The following is a 22,010-nucleotide window of genomic DNA, read 5'->3' as shown; positions in this document are numbered from 1 at the left end:
TGGCGAGTAAGCATCATCAACTTTATCTTTGTTGCTGACACTGACAGAAAACACTAGTTTATTAATAAACAATTCAAATGTTTCATGCATAATCATTACTTTTGCCGGTTCTTTGTGGCAAGCTTTATGCATACGTTGAGATGCGGAATATGCCATTAAAAACGCTCATATGGTTTCTCTCCCATTTAATTAAATCAATATATGTGATTACTGATAATACAAATGGCTTAAATGATCTACTACTAGTCGACTAGAAAACTAGGACTCATTTTGAGGAATGAATGAACATAATAAACCTCTGTTCAGAGTGCCGCCGTGCTGGATTGTGTAGAGCGCTCATTGAATTTGAGGATTTATCGTGTTTAGGCTAAAAACAGGGCTGGTGCTTATCGCGGCTTGGGAAGAAACTGTATCTTGCAGTACATTTTAAACAAGGAAATATAGCGATTCGGCATTAAACGTTGATAGAGCAGTGAAAGGGTTCTGTCCGCAGCAGAATGACACGACAAACTCATTTTTTTTAAAATGTCGTTTAACGCGTTTTGGAAAAGAGCTCTTCATATTATAATGAGTTTCAACTCACCTATTGATCCACTTGGCGGAGATTATTTTGAAAACGTCCAATGATTATAAAATGGCAACCGGAATGATTCGCCCCAGAGTCCGTGTGTTGCACCATTCCTGTCAGATCCAATATAGACGGCACAGCACCGTTCTTTAATTTTAATCGTCTCCAAATCCAGTCTTGTTTACAAAACAATCCTCAGTGAAATGAAGCGAACAGACGGACAATGTTTTACCTCATCTGCTGGAACATCATTATCCATGCAGTTCTATTGGGATCCAGAGGAAGCATATGCAGCGACTGTCTTCTTCCACAACCAGGCACTGCACAATATTTTGTATTGCTCGGTAGCTCCATCCGTTTTGTCATCACGAGGTTGGCCTATGTTATTTAGCTTTGCGTGTAATGCGTGAATCAATCGGTGGGCGGGGCTAAACCAGACGTGTAGAAGTAGCCGTTGATCTTCATCTGCGGGGGTGGGGTTTTATCCTCTTTGACGTCATAGTTCCCCACTTTGAAAAACGAGTCGTTTGCTGAGCCTGGTGTCAATAAAAGCTTTTATTGGACCAACAAGGACGTTTTCAGTTCTGAAACTTACAGGATATTCTTATAATATGATGACCTCTTAGATGTCAAAAGCTCAAGGAAAATTTGATTTCTCAGTTCATCACCCATTTAAGCATAGATAGGTTTGTAAATACTTGTCTGCAATCGCAAGTAATCTACACTATTTTCACAAGGTTTTTAAGTCAATGTCATGTGACGAATGGATGGATGGCAACAATTTTATGAAGCACAGACACTTGAATGACACGCACAATGACACACGAGCATACGCGCTTTTCAAATCCCTTTTCCTGTAGCCTCCGACACAGCATTCAGTGGGAGATCTAGAGCACCCAAACAGGATATTTCACAGGTATTATCTCTCATTTTCATTCCAGAGTGGCAAAACACCACAGCAGCAAGGCCTTACCACTCTAATTCAGATCTCACCCTTTCGCCTGTAAATAAAGGCACAAGCAAGGATCTTTCTGAAGACGAAAGCAGTGAGATAGACATGTCTGCCTCTATCTGGGTCATAGGAGTTGACTTGTTTTACATTAAACTGAGAAAGCAGTGATGCATGCTGCTCAGAAGTATGCACATATTTTGGAGTAATGGAGAATAATAACATAATTTTGAACTGCTTATTTCTAATCATTTTCCATGTATTAATTCCCTGGAAAACACACCACAAGGTATCAAATTATTACAGGCCAAATTGAAATTCTGTGTCTTTTCTTAACTTTCCCCTCTCAACCACCCTTAAGGATGATATGTTGTTGAAGGTGTTTGAAAAATTAATTCTGTTACTCTTTAATATTTAATATAAGTCATAATGTTAGGTCTTTCTTCTTGTTCTTCACTAGCTTCTACTTGTCACAAAGCTGTCAATTTATTAAGATAGTGAGTTTGAGCTGCCAATCAAATCTCGAACAGGTTCACAGGACCCTCCCCTTGCACTCCGACCTGGCCCTCTTCTCTTATTATCATGGACACCTCAATTCTCCACCTGTTCCTATGAGACCCACAAGCTCTTGGCAAAATATTCGACTTCATACTGCCAAACAAAAGCACTTATGCCCACTGGGCCCTCCGGGGGCCCTTTCAGGAGAAGCCTGTACTTCAATAAAAGCCCCTGATTATCATGCACATCTATCAGATATTTTTTTTCATGCCTCTTCACTGAAACGTGACAATAGTGTTAAAAGAGAGACATGAAATATGTTGTCTTTGAGGCATGTGATTTCTCTTTTTAGTCTGGAAGTAAGGACACTCTGTAGTGGGATTTGAATATCAATAAGTATTTTATTTATTCTGTTTTATTTTATTGTTATTTAAATATAGTAAAGATGTTTACTACAGTAAAGACTGATTAGCAAGCCGATTAATTTGCTCAAATTTTGTCAATTGGTTATCATCGGCCTTGTCAGTGAGTACATTTGCAGAGGCCCCTGAGTGGCATTTTAATGATTTTTTTTTTTTTTTTGCTTTGTTCATCCATCTTGTGACCATTTGAACATTTGCAGAGGCCCCTGAGTGGCATTATAATTTTTTTAAGAGTTTTCAGAGATGATTTCAGCTGCCATGCATGGCTCTTTATATATATATGGACATCTGCCATTAAAAAACACTGTATTGGTTGACCGCTACTATGAGTGTACTCACAATGGCCCTCATTTATCATTCTTGCGTACAAACGGGCGTATATGTTGGCGTAAGATTATGCTTACCCTCCTCTCACCGCCTGATTTATGAAGCTGTGCGTACCTTTGAAATCCAGGTGTACGCAATACCTGCCGTTGATAAATGCCGCGGCTGAAACCGATCGTCATTAGAATAACACGCCCTATATATTCAAGTCTCCGCCTCCCCCACACCCTCATTTTTCACCATGGACACACGGAAGATGGCAAAGAAGAGAATCTCCTCCAACGTGGAGCCGAAATGGCGTATCACAATGCATTTTTTTTTAAACAATTACCATTTAAAGCAGCACTTTGCAAGATTTCTGTTTTTGTCAAACTGTGACCCCTAGAGTCGCTGTGGAGTACTTGTAATGTCATAAATGGCATTCACGCAGAGATGTCTCTGCACTCACGGCCTGATCCCCTCCTCCTGTATACTGGTACCTGTTCAGTTAGATGGAAGCTGTAATGAGTGGAAATAAGGTGTGGCCCCTTTAAGAGCTCCGCCCTGTTGAACTGTCAGCTGCCTGGGTAACACTTTATTTTGATAGTCCACTTTAGACATTCTACTAACTATAAGTAACTTTTCAACTACATGTCAACTAACTATCATTAGAGTATTGTCAGCTTAATATCTGCTAACACTTTATTTTGTGGGTCCCCCATCAGACGTTCTACTGACTACAAGTAACTTGGCGACTACAAGTAAACTTATTCTCCTAACGCAAAGCCTAACACCTATAACAGTCTAGTGACAGTCTACTATAATATACTAATACTCTAATGAGAGGTAGTTGACACATAGTTACTTATAATTGGTAGAACGTCTAAAGTTACTATTGAATAAAGTGTAGCTGCAGTAGGTATTGGATGCTCCTCGAACACCGCTTGTATATGGCGCCGGGGACGCACAACATTCAACACCCAGTCATATAACCATTGCAATAACTATGAAGCTATTCAGTTAAGGTAAAAAAAAAATAAAAAAAAAATAAAAAAAAAAACCTGCATAGAGCTGCTTTAATTTCGTATCACATCACATGTATTGGGTTGTACAATAGTGGTGATGATGATGATGTGGAGTACCATTCATTCACATTAATAATTGAATGACAATTTGTAATATTCTTATTATTATGATGATCTTTATTATTAATTACGCTTATTGTTATTTAGAAGAAGAATGGCATTATTATTATTATTTGTATAATTAATATTTAAAAGAAGAATGTCATTTTTATTATTTTGTACGCATTTTGATTAATGAGGGCAAATGAATCCCATTCAAGCAACAAACGATGGATTTAAAAAAAAAAGTGTTGTATGTAAATCGTTCACAAATCATTTCATGGCAACATTGAATGTAATTGTTTTTTGTTTTTTTTTACAAGTAAATACAAGTAAGAGATCCCCTCAGCTGACCTCTGTGTTTGACTCATGAAATCATGAGCGATTGTGAATATTCCAACACCATAAATTCAGCCTTGGACATTTTCTAACATCATACGCCCACAACGCCAATAAGAACAGGCCTCGGCTGAGAAATGCACGACACATTTCTGTAATTACAGAATGTTATATTCCTGGCAGCGAGCGTTCTGTCCCTCTCAGCATACACACTCACTTACACACACTGCTGAGTGGCAGGACCTGGCCAGGCAAATCCCTCCTTGCCTCGGTGTGATTTAGTGCTAATCGGCTTTTTATTACTCTCTGATTAACAATCCATCTACATTTTTAGAGCACAGTGAGCGAGAATACAGAGGGGGTGAAACTGAGAAAGGCGGTGAAGGAGCTGCATGGAGTTTCAGTTCCATTGAGATTATTTTAAAGAAACCCAATGCCAGACTATTGTGCAACATCGCCGGCAATTCAGCAATCCAAAGAGGAAGTATGCAACAGAGGGGAGAGAATGAGCAACTAAGAGAAGGAGTGTGTTGAAAGCAGAGAGAAGGAGAGGTGGAGAACTAAGAGGGTAAGATAGACAGGAATTGAGAAATATGCTGGCTGGGATTCAGAGACCCAGGCAGTAAAGCTCATCCAGAGAGAGGACACTTGCAGGGTAGAGCGTGAGACCAATGCCAATGTACAAAGTCGGAGCCAAACCTCTCATCCAATCATCACGGTCTGTGCATGTCAAGCAGCCTTGGAAGTAGGGGAGTAAACTAACAACAACAACAACAACAATACAAACTCAAAAAAACTGCCAATAGATTAGGTTCAAATTATAGACATCTGTGAGGAGAAATGGCAGAGTGGTTTTATTTACAGCCACTGTATTGTTGCCATCGCTATCGCCATGATGGTGAACGCACTGCAATTAACTGCCTGTGTTTCTACTCATCAAGCCTAAGTGAGCTATCTGAGGTGCAGGGGGAAAGAAAGCAACAGTGGGGAGGCGTACATGGAATGAATGCTTATTCGCTTGTGCTGAGAACTCACCCGCTGCCCTCATTCAATATAAATGAGCTTGGTTTCAGTCAATCTAGCTGTTTTCTGCTTGTTTTAAAGGGGGTGATCAGCAGGGCTTTGTCAACCGGCGTCGAGCACATGCAGGCGATGTTGGGATTCTTTAAGAATCGCTTGGTTGAAGCGAAAGGAGAGAGGCTGAGATTTTTTTTTCTTATGAGACTTTTTTGAAAAATGATGAAATCCAGGATGTGGAACATGAGCTTAAAGAAGATTTGCAAACAAAGACTGACCAGAAGTGTTGTGTGTCTATTCAGAGCTGTTATGACTTTAACCTCTGTTCCATGAGAACAGGGAACGAGACACTGCTTCGATGACGCAATTGGGGAACGCCCTCTATGTGAACAGGTGTCCAATCACGGCAATCGAAATTGACAGGCGACAACCTATGACTCCACTAATAGTGCTGTTCAGCTGGTATTTCCGAGGCATGGCTAACAATGCAGTGTCTCGTTCTCTGTTCTCAGGCAACAGAGGTTACAATCGTAACCTAGACGTTCCCTTTTGAAAGGGAACTCGCACTGCGTTGTTGACGCTATTGGGGAACGAAGTACAATCCCATCATGCTGAGGGGAGTGCATGCCAATTAAAGAAGTAGTTCACTTTTTTTTGCTGATAATTTATTCACTCCCATGTCATCCAAGATATCCATAGCATTCTTTCTTCAGTCGAAAAGAAGTTAAGGTTTTTGATGAAAAAATTCCAGCATTTATCTCCATATAATGGACTTCAATGGGAACCAAACGGTTCAAGGTCCAAAAGACAGTTTCAGTGAAAACTGCAAACTGTTCAAAGGGCTTTAAAAGATCCCAGACGATGAATAAGGGTCTTATCAATCGAACCGGTCGCTCATTTAAAAAAAAATAAATAAAAAAAAGTTCAAGTTTTATAAGCTCAAATCGCCTTGCTCTGTTCTGTGATAAGAAAATGCTATTTTTGTTATTGTACTTAATTGTTTTTACTTTTATTCACATGTGTTACTTGCTAATTCTTTATAATGATTGGTGGAATACATTTTTTTCTGAGTAGATCTATTATGGGAGCTTGGCACACACTCACACAAATTATATTCAGTCTTTGAGTTACTGAAAATGTCTTACAGCAAATACATTTTTATCTTTTTTTCATAGGCTCCCAGAGGTCCGGATCTCAGACAACGGACCTTATGAATGCCATGTAGGAATCTATGACCGAGCAACGCGGGAGAAGGTCGTCCTGGCGTCAGGGAACGTTTTGCTCACAGTCATGTGTGAGTATAAATGCACTGCAGAAATGTTCCGTTCTGTATTTTCTCTCCGTTTGGTGTGTGCAACAGTGTGTGCTGATTTGAAGCCATCTTCAATTGGGATAAACATGGATGGAGCCATATGTTCAGGATTAAGTAGACCATAATTTGCACAGATCAACTTTTGGCATTATTTAGTTGGCAGAAATGTTGACCCAAGAGTGGTGTTGCACCCAGAAGCGGACCTACAGTATTTTGCGTTGTCCTTTAACTCGTCGCCTGTGGCTTTGAAGTGCTTTATCCTGTGTTCATTATTTTGTCTGCTGTATTTTCTTTGTTAGAGCTTGAGAATGTGGGCCAGAATGGGCTGATCATTACTACTGACTGTCTCCATGTGATAAGGACCTTTGAATGGGAGGTAGTGTGTGTGTGTGTGTGATTCATGGCACTTCACTTTGAACTTCCCCACTCGCTGCTTATTCATACTGTGCTGTTCAGCATCATTTTAGAAAGTCTGAGGCAAAGAAAAGGCAAAGAGAGCTGATTTGCTTTTAATCGTTGTACGCATGCTCATATATCTTATTTAATTTTTGGTAATACTTTAATAGAGCTTCCGTAATGATCATAAATAAAACAAATAAACCTTATTTGAACATTATTTAATGCTTTGTAGAACATAAATGTATATAGTTTAAAATGTAAAACATTTGTATCACACTTATTTTATTATCTTGGATATAGTATTTGTAAATATTTTGAATCAGATTTTATTTTTATGTTTATGTTTTCTTCTTAACTTCAATTGTAATTTTTTTTTTTTTTGTCATTTGAAATATATATAATTTTTTTTTTGACTTTTTAAAGGTGCATTGTGTATTTTTTAGTGGCATCTAGTGGTGAGTTGCAAAACAACCAACATAGGTTACGGTGGCCGACAGGAAAAGATGTTGTATTCTCGGACAGCAGTGAGTAGCCAGTTAACCAATGAGGTTTCTTTTACAAAGATAAAAAAATTATGTTTACTTAATTATTCAGTAAAACTATGTTATTGTGAATATTATTGTTACTTGTTCGTCATTGTCGTTGTTCTATTCGCTTTCTTCTTTGCACAAAGAACAATATAGTGAAGAAACGCGCCTGTCCGTTTAGAGCTACTGTAGAAACATGTCGGCTCATTTCAGTGTAAGGGGACTGCGGCGTATGTAGATGGAAATGGCTCATTCTAAGGTAATAAAAACATAATGGCTCATTAAGGTCTTTATACACCACTGAAAACATAGTTATGTATATGATATTGCATCTGTCAACTCATCCTCCTAAATATTACACGATGCACCTTTAATGTTTATTTTCAGTTAACTATAGTTTAGAATTAAGTAACTATAATAACCATGTCTTTCATAATAATATTTCAAGATAATCTTCTAAAGTGTTAGCATCTTAATTTTTTTTGCTAGCTTGGTTAGAGCTCATTAGCAATTATCTCTGTCTCCAAATCAGCCGTGACAGAGAGATTGTTTATGATTGTTCGAAGATGTCCCTTTCATCTCTTGTTTTAACCTCCGTGTCTGTCTAAAACAAGGACCCCAGACATTTATGTACACTCTACACTCTCCCTCTAGCCATTATCCAGGCACTATCCTAATGACAGCCAGCCTATCTGACTATGTCAGTGTTCATCCACCGGTCTGAGATGCAGCTTGGCGTTAATAAGGAACCTCATCATTCGGCCCATTGTTAAAATGAACAAATAAGAAAGTATGTGGTCCTTAGGCTGATAGTTGTATTCTGGAAAGCTTCTGAATTCTCTGATAAGACAGATTGGAAGTCGGTGAAAAGCCCCAGAAGGGGTGACGTAAATAAACATGCCTCTGAATAAAGAACTTCACTTCCAGTCCCTTCAGCTGGAGAACACAACCCCATATGAATGAATTACACTGCCAGTCGGGACCCACGTCGATGGTTAGCATTAATGTTAATGGGCTGTTCTTTATCAATATGAGATGTTTTGAAGAATTTAGCTTGTAATTGCTTAGGAACCACAATAAAGTGTGTGTGCCTTGTCAAGCTGACACGCGTAAGTCCCTATACCTCTACAGGGGAAGAAGGATAGCCTCTAGCATTGTGGCTAATTGCCATCTAAGCTGAAACAGAATTATTCATAACCTATTAGTGTGGCAAGTTCAACGGGTAAAGGAGAGAAAAAAAATGTGACAAGCAAGAGAATAAAAATGAGTGAAAGAAAGTTTATTAGTAGGAAGCCTTGCGTAGATGATATTCTAATTTGCTAAAGGACGTCCTAATTAAGAATGCCAAAGTTAATGATTTTTTGCTTAGAAATTCAATAATTTGCTTTTTTAAACCTAGACTTTAAATTATTGGGGGTGATTCACCTTCTTGATAATTTAAAAGTCAAGGGTGACTCTACAATGAACTTCAGCTCTAGAAATGGTTTGTGAGTATTTAAGTCTGAGTTTGAATGTACAAAATGAGACTGAAAGCAACGTGAACAAAGTGAACACTAAAATGCTGATGATGAAATTTACGTCGTCATGCACTGTACGTGTAATTGCTACCATGCCGAAAACGCTGGTTGGAATCCCGCTTGGAGTAGTGCGAGTGCAATTGGAGGGCTTGCATTGGTGCCGTGACCCGGATGGGAGAGAGGTTTAGGATAAGTGTATTGTTGGCCAGCTAGTAAGAGTTGTGCTGGTAAACCTCTCTTCCCTAGCCTCAAAAGATGCATAGAGACTGATGCTAGAGTCTGTGGTGTTAAATGTCTATGTTAGCGAGCCCGCCTCCCATGCCGAAAACACTCACACGAAGCGATGCAAATAGAACTGGATGGGTTACATTTGCAAACCCTATGAAGAACAAACTATATTTTAGCCTAAGAATCAATAGTAATTCATCATGTATACATAATTTGATGAATTAGTCCATGATCAACAGGAAATGTACACAAATGTGTCTGTTAAGTAGTGTTACATGACTTTCTTCCTGCCAGATAGCATTGATATTTGTCAAAATGGCAAATATAGTCTCATTTACACATAGAAAAAGAGGCATTTTTGCATTAAAAAGAATAACAATGATTTAATTTAAATTCTCACAGCCCTGGTTAAACTGTTCATTTTGCTTGAAAGTATATTTTTTATTATCCATCCAAAAAAGAGGAACGGCAAATGTCACAGGAAAGTGGCACAACACGTATATGCAGCTGTACATAGCAGCTTAGTTTGATGGTATCTTTTTATAAAACTGTTTTCATGACCTTTCAATGAATTACAAGGAATATTAGCAGATTCCCCTTTAGTCAGTCAGTTGAAAATGAGCTCTGTTCTCTCACTGCTTATGTTTGTCCTGTCATTCGCGACTGTGGGGCCATTGATTGCCTTATCATCGAAAAGCAGAGATGTCCTCATCTCATTATAAAGATGATGTTTGTACTCACTCATTCCATAAGTCTGGTCCACATATCTCCAACTGCATTTGTTGACGCATCTCAGGCTGACAGGCCACCAATGTCAGCATTTGCTCATATATACTTCTACCCACTTATTTGTTTGAAATTGATGCATACAATTTCTTTCTCGAGGCTAAACGTTATGCTAAACCGTAGCATTTAATACCAAAGGAGATGACCTAAGGCAAACCTGTGAAGTGAGTCTGCTAAGCAAGTAATTAGTTCAATTAAATGCTGTATTCAGTAAAAGCAGTCGCTCTGGCTGTAAGGACTTAAAGTTGAAAAAAGCTCATATGAATTAAGCCATTTAATTTCTTTTGTCCACTACCAATGTAAAATAAAACGGTTACCAAAGTGCGCTTTAGGTTACATATTACAAAATTCATGTATTACTGGCTAGATACAGTATATAGATATAATATTATATTAATATGTATCTATATAATATTATATAGATAAATGTTTTGGGTCAGTCATGGCCTAATGGTTAGAGAGTCTGACTGATTTTTGATTTGCTTTGATTGACCGAAGATTGCGGGTTCAATTCTCAATACATGCAGGAAATGACTAAGGTGCCCTTGAGCAATCAGTAAAGTTAGTTTTATTTAAATAAAGACATTTGACAATGTTTTCTCTTAATCACGGAGCAGTAATTCATCGAATGACGAATGATGGGGAAGAATGAGCACACTTGTATTTTGGGAACAATGCTTTACAGGTTTAGCATAGTATGCTAAATTGTGGTGGCTTTGTAATTTAGCTCTCTGGTCTGCAAAATGGAGGTTGTGGAGTGCAGATTGTGTTCACCCAAAATGTCTTGGTGTGTTTGCACAATGATCTGATTTACATAATTCCTTTAATGAAGTGGGCATTAAAACATCACAGAAAGAGCATAGAAACAAACAACACTATCAGTGAGTGTGCAACTCATTCTTAGTGAATTCCCCCCTATAGGGCACCAAATTAATTTGTACAACAGGATCATCCCATGCTAATTCAAATCTTCACCAATAAAGATCTTTAACCAGCTGAACTAGGTTACACAACCCCTCCTGTTAGCAAACATGTCTGTAGAAAGGAAATTGCAATTACCAACAGATTTTGCTTTAAAAAAAAAAAAAGTCAGTTTAGTAAAGACCATCTTACCCAAAATCTCTATATGTCAACTTTGTGTTTACAATCCCATCACGCAAGCATGCAAATACTTTGTTTTAACCTTTAAAAAGTGCAAGGGGGTAATTGAGAGGACATCCTTCATAAGACAGGAGGGCCAGGGGCGTAATTTGCGGGTGGGACGGGTGGGACATGTCCCCACCACTTTTTGCCAAGGTCGATATTGTCCCCACCACTTTTTAAAAGTTCTCGCTGCACGGATAGCTAACAGTAGAAATAAATAAAACATCTCCAACTGGCAGACCAGTCATTTCGTTCGTTTGTAAAATAAAAGAAGCGATCTAGCCCCTGAAATACGTTGTTTTTTTTAAATCAAGTGATCAAAGTGCTCCTTGCCGCCTGCGATCGGTGGCGCGGTTACAGTGTATCTCGTGGCTCACGCACAGTCTTCAAATGCATGCGCGCTTCAATCCGTTTCGGAGACTGTTTCGGAGACTTTTTGTTCGTTCAGGTGCAGAGAATGTGAGCGAGCGGGAAGCTCGAGCGGGCGGATCTTAGACAGAGCGGAGAGGGGCATTTTTTAAAGGACGGAGCTTCACCCTATTTCCCGCTCCAATTTCGCTCCGCTCACACCACGAGTCTGACTCCACGTCTTTTCCCCGCCTAGCTCGCATTGTGTTTAGCATCCCAAGCGGGTCTGCAAGGGCAGAGAGGGTTTTCTCCGCAACAACCGCATGAGTCTGAAGCCTCAGACATTGTCCAAACTTGTGTTCTTGAAGGTGAACTCTTTCTTTCTTTCTTTCTTTCTTTCTTTCTTTCTTTCTTTCTTTCTTTCTTTCTTTCTTTCTTTCTTTCTTTCTTTCTTTCTTTCTTTCTTTCTTTCTTTCTTTCTTTCTTTCTTTCTAAAAGTTTGACAATGTAGGCTAACCCATTTAAATTGTAGCCTAATGTGCACTCTGCGCAAAAGTTCAGTTATACGAATTTTGAAACATACTTTTAAAACGTTGATGTAACCTACAGTAGGCCTATAGCCTGTATATTCTTATTTATAATAAAGTCATTTGATTCGTTTAATTTTACAGCATTCTACCATTGATGAGCATAATTTTATTAGGCTATTTGTGCGCGCTGTGCAAACGTTTGGTTATCAAAATGTTGGCCAGTTAATTTACTTTTTTAAATGTACTTTTAAAATGTTTATGTAGGCCTTTATTTTTTTATTTTTTACATTTTTGTTTATACACTTATTTTTTTATCTTTATTTATAAGGCCCATTTATTCGTTTAATTGTACAGCAGTTTGTGTGTACAATGGATAGGCTATAAGGCTTTGCGTTCCGCAAAAAATCAGTTATCAAAATTCTGGCCTAATAGCCTAGTTAATTTACTTTTATTTATATTTTTGTTTATATAATTTTTATTCATACTATTAGGTCACTTTATTCGTTTAATTTTACAGGATTTTCTGTAGGCCTATAGCATAGGCTATTCCACTGGACATGTTGTAAAGTCGGATCTATGTTTTATTCACGTGTCACGTGATTCATTCATTTATACACATGTCCCACCCACTTTTTATAACAAAGTTACGCCACTGGGAGGGCCCTATATGTATATACACATTCAAAAAAGAGAAGACGAGAGAGCCGGAGGCAAAGAGAACGATGAGACATGGGGTGCCTTGGGAGCACTTACTGCTTCATCCCATAAACAGGTATTCACTTCAATTACGCCGCCCAACTTTAATCAAGCAGTGTGTGTATATAGCCGTGCAGCTTTTATAAATGGAGGGATTAATGACACCTTGCTGCAGCACAAACATGAAGGAGTTTGGAGACTGCGTTTGGGGCGGGAGCAGATGCAGTGCAGGTGGGGGGGGTTGATGGATAGCCATAGAGCGTTTATGAAAGTTGTTTGTGGATAGTGAACCTCATATGTCTGGGCCCAGACCAAGAGGTCCTGAGACCGTGGAAGCATGTCTGTGCCAAAAAGCCAGGATATTGCTTTTGAGGACATTGCGTTCAATGTGTTATCCATCTTCACCAGGCATAAAGCCTTCTGTCTTCATTTGTCTTCTAAGCAAAACTCATTATTCTAATTCTAAGTCCTTGTGCTTCAATTCCTATTTCCTTGTAAGGCTGTCCGAGCTTTCCGGGTGAATCCTTCCTATTGTTTTGTATTTCTTTTTCATTATAAAATCAATGGTTTAAAAAAAGAACCTGAAAAGCATGATACTATTATGATTTTCATAAAAGTATGATTTTAGACATGATGTCTGACCTCCTGCTATTAGTTCTTTGATGGGGAAAGGATCATTTTGGCAGTTGTTTTGCCAAACAGCTTGGCAGGAGTCTCATTGAAAAAAAAAGATAGATACTTTTTGTAAAACGGATGAATTATTAAGTGTGTCTGTGGGAGAACACAAAAAAAGGAGTAATAACCGTAGTGGAAAATAAACAACCATGAACTTCGAAGGATTTCCGAAGTATTTCCAAACTAAATATGTCGTGGTCTGTTATTGTCTCCTTTCAAGTTGTCTTCAGAGAACCATACTTGGTGTCTTGTCAGATTGAAGCCTCTGAAATAGTGAAGAGGTGAGCTTTAATAATTTGTTAAATACTTTTGCCCTGTCACCTCTCGGAGTCCACATAGGACATTTGGCTTGTGTGTTGCTGAGAGAGAAAGCATGAGGAGAAATGAGAGGTATAAACATCACGAGTGTCCTCGCACCTCTGAATAGACAGTCAATATATCTTCACTTGCAAGTCGTTGATGTTTTTGTAGAGAACGGAAGGATTATGTTGCGAACTTCAGCAATAATTTTATTATCCCTTGATTATTGTCTAGTAGATTAGTTTCTGCAGTAGTTGTTTGTCAGAAACAAACATTATATGAAAAAAAGAATGAAAAAGAAAGCATTCTAGAATATAATGTGACTGAATGTGTTGTTATCCTGTTTTAAATAATAAGCTAGATTTTTTTTATTGGCCGATTGGATATTTAATTGTTTATCTATACCGTCATCTGGTATTAAAAAGCGTTTTTATCAATCCAATCAAAAGTGGACGACTTTGACATTGTAAACTGGGTGATTTCATTGTGTAGATGCTCATGAGATCGAATGCGTTCAAACAAAGACCTCCTACTCTCCGTCTGCTGACCTAATGCTTAAACAAAATGGGCCATGCTGACCTAATGCTTAAACAAAATGACCATGACAAGCTAAATTTGACAGCTAAATGTTGTAGCACCGCCTACAGTGCTGTTTCATTGGACCAAAATTCAGCTCTACATACAGTAGCATTGGGATTGGCTGCCATTGTGTCACAGTTTTGCATTCATTGTAAACAGACAAATATAAACCCATCACATCTGGTTAGGTTAAACTATGTAAAAACCTGCTTTGCATTCAGAGGCCAGAGGTGTTGATTGACCTTTGTTCATCTGAGACCATCAAGGGCAGAATGAACCTGGGGAACGTTCAGTAGCTGTTATCCACCTGGCAGTATGGGTATATAAAGTGATGTCAACCCATCTTTCTGTTTTAATTAGAAAATGATTCATTAACCCCCAGTTACAGCACTATAGAGAATTACATGCCGGGTTTATATGTAAAGGATAATGTAAGCCAAGAGTCAATTAATGTAAAATAACCCCAGAGAGGCTCAAGGTTTATAATTACCCTGAAGGGGATTTTTTTATTACCCCGAACATGCTTCTTCTACTTTAACTCTTTTATTCCAGGTGAGCAAGCCAAATAAATGCATGTTTCAGTTTTTGTCACGCATCATAACTAATTAGTAATTAGTCTTTTAACGGGCACACGTAAACGAGAGCACATTTCCCCGATTTTAGCTTCACTACACTGGCTGCCTATTCAATTTAGGATCCATTTTAAAATTCTGTTATTTGCTTTTAAATCATTAAATGGCCTTGCCACGCCATACCTCTCTGAGCTTCTACACTCGTATAAACCCGTCCGCGCTCTCAGGTCAGATGATCAACTGCTCCTGACTGTGCCTAAAACTAAGCGTAAGCTCAGAGGGGACCGTGCCTTTGCCGTGTCTGCCCCGAAACTATGGAATGATCTGCCTTTGCATGTTAAACAGGCCTCTTCTTTACCTGTTTTTAAAAAACTTCTTAAAACCCATCTTTTCTCTTTGGCTTTTGACACCTAGCAAGATGTCGACTCCATGAATTTTTTGTTACTAATGATGAATGTAGGGTTTTTAATTGTATGTTTATGTTTTCTGTACAGCACTTTGGTCAACTTAGGTTGTTGTAAAGTGCTAAACAAATAAAGTTGGTATGGTATGGTAATTGAAAACAGCTAATATATATGCATAGGTTATAATTATTGAGCAGTATAAGGGCGCATCTGTACATTTTGCATTTTGTCCAGTGGACCGTAAACTGCAGACATTATGCAGAGAGCAATCAAAGTTAAGTAATGGCCTCTAAACTGGCTCTATTCTATGGGTTTTGTTTAAACCTGAATGCCCATCTAACATACGGGCAAGTTTAGAGTGTTCAGGTTCTCATGACAAAGTACAGAAATCATCCCCTCAACAAGCACAACAGCTTAATGAGCAAACACTATGCTCTCACACAAGCATTTATAAATGGGCCAGCAGGCCCCGAAGTGCTTGCAGATGTCGGAACAACACAGCGCTTTTCTGGTCGTGGCCCCATGTCATTTTACGCCATGCATTCAAAGTGTTCACTTGACTTCTCACTTTAAGTATAGACGAGCCAAAGGAATGACAAACTGTGTTTGCTCCCCCATGCTGCACTATTTTGTAGATTACATTAGAATTGAGTGTGCAATAATCTGCTATTTTTTCCCTGCATGAACCGAGAGCTGTTTACTAGAGCCTGGACGAATGACTCCTGCAGAGGATTGGTTGTTGCTCAGCAAATGATGCCCTGCATGGTAAAGGCATGTGACCAATAATGTGCATTTTTTTAGACTTTATCAGATGGGGCTTTTGAATGGGATTGTTTCATTATTTTGTAACCCTGAGTTGTCTGGATAATGTATGTTTTAGAAAATTGCAGCTGCTGCCATGCACAGCAGGAAGGGTACTTGAGTTTGTTGCGAAATATTAGAGGGGACTGTTTCACTCATAGTGTAGCCGTCATTGAAATTTGAACTTCAGGCCATCACTGCATGCTGTAAGCTGAAACTGTGCTTTTATTTTCATAGACAAAGAATCATAGTTGCCACTCAAAAGCATAATTAGCCAATTCAGTAATGGAAATGTGATTTACTGAGGTGAGGTCCAGACTTGGTTGGTTGGTTGGTTGGTTGGTTAGTTGGGGGTTGGGCTGATCAATTTAAAACAATCTTTTGTTTTATGTGAATGAGTAGGCAGGATGATTTTCTAATCATTTTGAAGCAAAAACTCTAGGCGACAATATCTATTAGTCAAAAGTCTTGTGGACACATATTTAGTATGTGTTTTGTAGCCTTTTTTCAGAAACTTTTTTTTTTCACTAACCATGTATAAACATTATTCTTTCAAAAATACAAACATGTACATACACATTGCTCACATATTATGGTAGCCATGTTTTTTTTTTTTATAATAATAATAATAATAATGGTAATTCAAATTTGAATAAGTGGCCTAAAAATATATTTGGTTATTATTTTGCATATATTTTATCTCCTAACGTTTTCTCTGATGCCCATTAAAGAAAGTAGCTAGTGATAGTTTAGGCTTAAACCAAACCAAAATAATATAACATCCTTAAAATAATAGACATCCTTTTTAACAGGGCTTTTCTATCGAAGCTTGTTTCCACCAAAGATTAAAAAATTAAAAAGATAATTGTGACTTTTTTTTATCTCACAATTATTACTTTCTCACAGTTGTTATTTACATCTTACAGTTCAGACGTTTTTACCTCAGAATTGCATGATATAAAGTAGCAGTTTTATTCTTGCAATTCTGACTTTATTCCTCGCAATTGTGAGTGTATATCACTCAATTGTTTAAGATTAAAAGTCACAATTATCATTTAAATTGTTTTATTCTGTGGCAGAAACAAGCTTTATACTTTTCTCTGTAGATATTCAAAAGAACTCATCTTTGTTTCTTTGAAAGTTGTGTAAAGTGAGTCAGGATCTCATAAACTGCTTTAAAAACTGTTGCAATCCCACATTTAAATTTGCAAATTACATTTGTATTATTCCAGTTTTCCCTGAGTGTGAATGAAAAAGAGAACGCTCAGCAAGGTGACATTAGGAGGTGAACAAGGGTTCAAGTGTTCAGAGCAAACATTGTTTGAAACCTGTGACCTTCAGCAAATTGAGAAATATTGATGAAACCTGCTCTGAAGTTCCATCTTCAAACACTAAGGAAACGTTAAAAGACTTGATAAATAACCTTGGAAATGAGCACATGTTTGGGCACCTGAATATTTAAATTTTTCTTGTGGTCTTTTGAATAAAAGATAATTATAATGTAACATTTAGCCACATATAATGGTAGAAAACTCTTTGCCACTTAAAAGCAGGCGTAACTTAGAAATAAAGTGTAACCAAACATGTTTGTCAGTAACTTTGTTGACAAGATCAGCACTGCTTTTTTCACTTTGTTTTTAGATGAACTCACTTCTGCTCCATATAGACCATTTTCTAAGCTCTCTCCTGTTGTGGTTAGATGATTTCACCCTGTAGCAGCTCCTTTTGTACACCCCCATCTCCCAGCAGGCCATCTTCAAGCTGGGCTTCTCTCCTCATTTTGGCCTCTCCTGATGGAGAAAGAACATCACCTCCCAAGAGAGTTGCTGATTGAAACAGATGATGAGCTGGAAAAATCCTTTTGCCCTCTCCCACTGTGATGACGCAGGTTATTGAAAATACACCTTGTTCAAAGCTCTTTGTTACTTTTCAACTCTCAAGACATATGCAGGCATATATAATGCAAAACATATAGTACATCAGTCCTTGATTTTAGCTATGTGCATTGGGAATGTATTATATGCATGAGTGCTTTAGCTTAGTAATTTTTTTTTTATTATTTCCCTCGAGTCTGCTCGCATGCATGCACTCGATGCATAATGCGAAACACAAAACATCAGACCCTGTCTAATCTCTGCCAAGTCTCGACCCCAAAAGTTCCCACTGCATCACATCACAGCTCCACAAAGTCTAGATTTTGTCTCTCAAAGGGAGCGTGTCATTTTGGCGAATGTCACATGTCATATGCCAATGTTCTGCGGCCGACGGTTGAAATTAATATGTGTAAAGCAGACGTATTTTTGGAGTCAGTCCCATCTTTCACGGGGGCAGCTGTTGCCTGGCGGTGACACACAAACATTCGCAAACACATGGCGATATGGGTTCAAGGACTTATGGATGCCGCCCATAGGCATGTAGCTAATGGATTTGTTTTCACTCTGCCAGCTTTCCTGAAGTTTGAATACAAATTAGAGAAGAGGAGCTGGAATTCACACTGGATTTGGCATATCTCCTCCCACAGCTCCATCAAGTTTGCTCCTGAACAACTCTCCCCCACCAGGCTGGTGTTTTTTAATTGACTAAATGGAAAAGCCGTGTATACCGTCTGGATGCTGAGGCAGTGGCTGGCAGTGTGTGGAGGCACATTTGTAATGAGCCTCCTTTAGAATGTATTATATACCAACTTGTTTGGTTTTTTTTAAGCTTGTTGAAATGTACCTTCATCTCACTCCATCTCTGACTCTCAATTTATTGAACAGCCAGAAAGTGTGATACATTGTATATCAGGCTATCTGCAAAATAAGTTAAAACATGCCACATGTACATGTGTCTCATTCCAATTCGTTTTGGATGTGAAATGTACATGGTCTGGCATTAATTCATCAAATACAGAACGATGCATTTGACATTGAGCAGTGTAGCATGCTTTGGTGCATCATACTGTATATCCAGGATAAGAAAGCAGTCAGCTCATCTAATCTGATCTAATTTAACCGTCTTGGGTCTAAGGTGTTTTTGGGGTCCTTGAGATGTTTTTGTCCTGACATTTGTGCTTTTTTCAGTTGCTTATAAACATTAATTAGGGCTATCAGTTAAACGTGTTAACGTTGTTAACACAAACCCATTTTAACGGCGTCAATTTTTTATGTCCTTTCAAACTTTGTATTTTTTTTCCACATACTTGCGTTCGTAGCATGCTTGGTGCTGCACTGTGAAACCCATTCATTTCAATGGCTTGTGCCACGCGAGGACGTTTTGTTGCTTTGTCGACCAAAGCGGATCTTGCTAGACACAACAAAACAAAACAACAGACACAACACCGCACACACTTGATTGGGCCTGGGAGCCGGCCAAATAGTTGGTTAACGTTACGTTTTGAGTGGATGACGAGCGTGAGACGCCGAAATGCCAATAAGATTCTGAATGGAAAGTTTCCAAATGGTCCCTTTGAAAAGACCAAAGTGAACTGTGTGCTTTGTCGTTGTGAACTGAGCTATCATCGTCACAGCACGTCCAGTCTGAAACACCACTTGATGGTGGCCAAGCACACACACACACACAGCTGATGCAAATTCTCCGCCCCCTCGTCAATATCAGGACCTCGTCAATATTTCTTTCACCATTTTATTGTGATTAATCACAAGTTAAAAATGACATTAATGTGATTAATCGTGATTAAATATTTTAATCATTTGATGGCACTAATAATAATGGCACAGATGAAATTACACTCTATAGCTGCGTTTCCATCGCAGGAATTTTCCCCAGGAACTAGGAACTTTGGGGTGGTACTCGGTGTGTTTACACCACAGGAACCAGGGTCTAAATGAAGTTCCGGGTAAAAAATCCCCCCCGCCCCCCCCCCAGAAAGTCCCTGCTGGCGAGGTGGTACTTTCTCAGAGCTCAGGGACTTTCGGGGTGGGACTTTTGTGCTGAACATCCTGATTGGTTCTCACCACGCTATTCTTTCTGCCCGATGGCGCGAGTTCGTCCCATCCATCTCACGGTCAATGTCCGCTGATAACAAAGGTCTACTTTTATATCTAGCATTACGAGCTTTCTGAATACGCTTTGGGTGCTCGTCTCTTTTCTGCCGTTTTGTTAATTACCTCGTTAGTAAACCAATCGCACACAAAAGCAGCAAAGCTTGAATCCTCCATACAAAACTCAAAACAAACGCGCAGGCTAGGAAGAGCAGTCGCACGCAGTTCAACGTCACTATAATCTTCCCGCCCCGGACCGGTACTTAAGTACACGGTGTAAACGCAGTAAGCAAGCGGTCTGGGGGGAAAAAAAAGTTCCTGGGACAAATAGTTCCTGGTAATTGCGGTGGAAACATGGCTTATGTAGCACAAACAGGGATACCATAATTTATGAACAACATATATGTACATGTTTGTATTTTTGAGAGAATTCTCTGCTGGCATTCAGAATCACAGATTATTCTTTTTGGAAGTATGACCACACAATCCATGTGTATTATGTTTTTATATATGTTTTATACCATGATTGAAAGACAAGTAAAAAAAAAAAATCAATTGCATCCATCCATTGCATCCATCGTGGACATATTTAAGGTGGCTCCCTTCAGTGATCTTTTTTCCTATACAAAGATTTTTTACAGGTCCACTTTTGAGGACTGTACTCCCTTTCATTTACTAAAAAATGTGCTTATACACCCACGGTTTTAAGTTTATCAAAGCACATTTCTCACAAATAATAAAAATAGTATTTAAGTTAAAAAAATACATCGTAACTAAGGCAAAATTCAAATCAGAACACAATGGAATCAAGCACTCATAGCAATAATTCAGAGCCTCTAATCATTATTATTATTATTATTATTTTTAAATACATTTGTCATGTTTGATCCACATAAAGTGACAGAAAAACAGTGTTCTGGCAACTATTTGCAAATGTGACTGTTTTGTTTTCTACATAAAGGGATCATGCATAAAATGATTGTCTTCTTTACTCACCTTTGGGTCATTCCAAACCTGTATGATATTCTTTGACTATTTTTTTTTCTTTTCTTTTGCTTTTCTTATTTTGTGTTTTTCAAAAAAAAAAAAGGTAAAAAAGGAATACAGGTTTGGAACTACATTAGAATGAGTAAATATGATTTTGGGGTATCCATGTAACAGAAAAAAATGTTTTGTTTTGGGGGATAGGCGGCAATCCACTATAAATGACATTATCGTTTCGTTCAGTTGAATGTGACTTTGCCCGAAAGCTCTAAGTCATTTCATCTAACCTATTGTGACTTAGCGATTGTAAAATGGAAACGAGGTCTCCACCTGAGTTACAATTATAGCAGGACTATTTTTGTTGGAACATGGGAGGTTATCTCTGGACAGTTTCTGTGGTCTGCTCAACTGAAAAGACAAAGCACAACGTCTGTTTAGCTCTGTCTGTGATTAATGCTCGGGAATCTGTGTCCTTATGGCGGAATTTGGGTATGCATCTACTGTATACAGTCTGGTGTTATTTAAAGTCTCTGAAGTGGCTGATGGTGTTGTAAAACGGTAGATGGTGATACATTATACCCCCAGTTTTTTTTTTTTCTCTGGCAGGACTCAGGAAGTGCTTCATGAATTATTGTTGCCAAACCTGTTATCTATTCATGACAGGTAATTACTCAACAGAAATATGGCTACCTTAACACCATTTGTACTTTGTCAGAATCGCTCACTTCATATGTACGGCACATTAATCGATAGACCGTTAATAGCGTGGTAAAAGAGGATAGACAATGAGAACACACTTCAGTTCGCACGATTAGTTTTACGCAATCAAGCTTTTTTTTTTTCATTAGCATGACCTTCTAATCATGTGCTTGACTTCCATTTGTTATTTTGCACTGCTGAGCCTGAAGGCAAACTTGGATGGCGGCCTCAACTACGTTTGGCTGTAAACAAATAAACAAACAGCATAATGTGCACATCATCACCCTTTTAAATCAACTAAATGATA

The 22,010-nt window shown here is 38.5% G+C and overlaps 1 protein-coding gene across 6 annotated transcripts in view; it reads left to right on the top strand.

Moving 5' to 3' along the window:
• The window catches only part of igsf21a (immunoglobin superfamily, member 21a), a 311,041-nt gene that overhangs the window by 235,861 nt on the left and 53,170 nt on the right, over nucleotides 1-22,010 (top strand). For all 6 annotated transcript variants that reach the window (XM_089125332.1, XM_089125329.1, XM_089125330.1 and 3 more), the window contains exon 4: nucleotides 6,396-6,514. In XM_089125332.1, the coding sequence (XP_088981458.1) occupies nucleotides 6,396-6,514 (119 nt within the window). The remainder of the gene's footprint in view (nucleotides 1-6,395; nucleotides 6,515-22,010) is intronic.

Source organism: Pimephales promelas, chromosome 21 (genome assembly GCF_988280905.1).
Source record: "Pimephales promelas chromosome 21, fPimPro1.hap1.1, whole genome shotgun sequence".
In the NCBI taxonomy this organism is placed as follows: Eukaryota; Metazoa; Chordata; class Actinopteri; order Cypriniformes; family Leuciscidae; genus Pimephales; species Pimephales promelas.
Note: the sequence above shows the minus strand (reverse complement) of the source record. Positions and strands in the feature narration are given on the sequence as shown.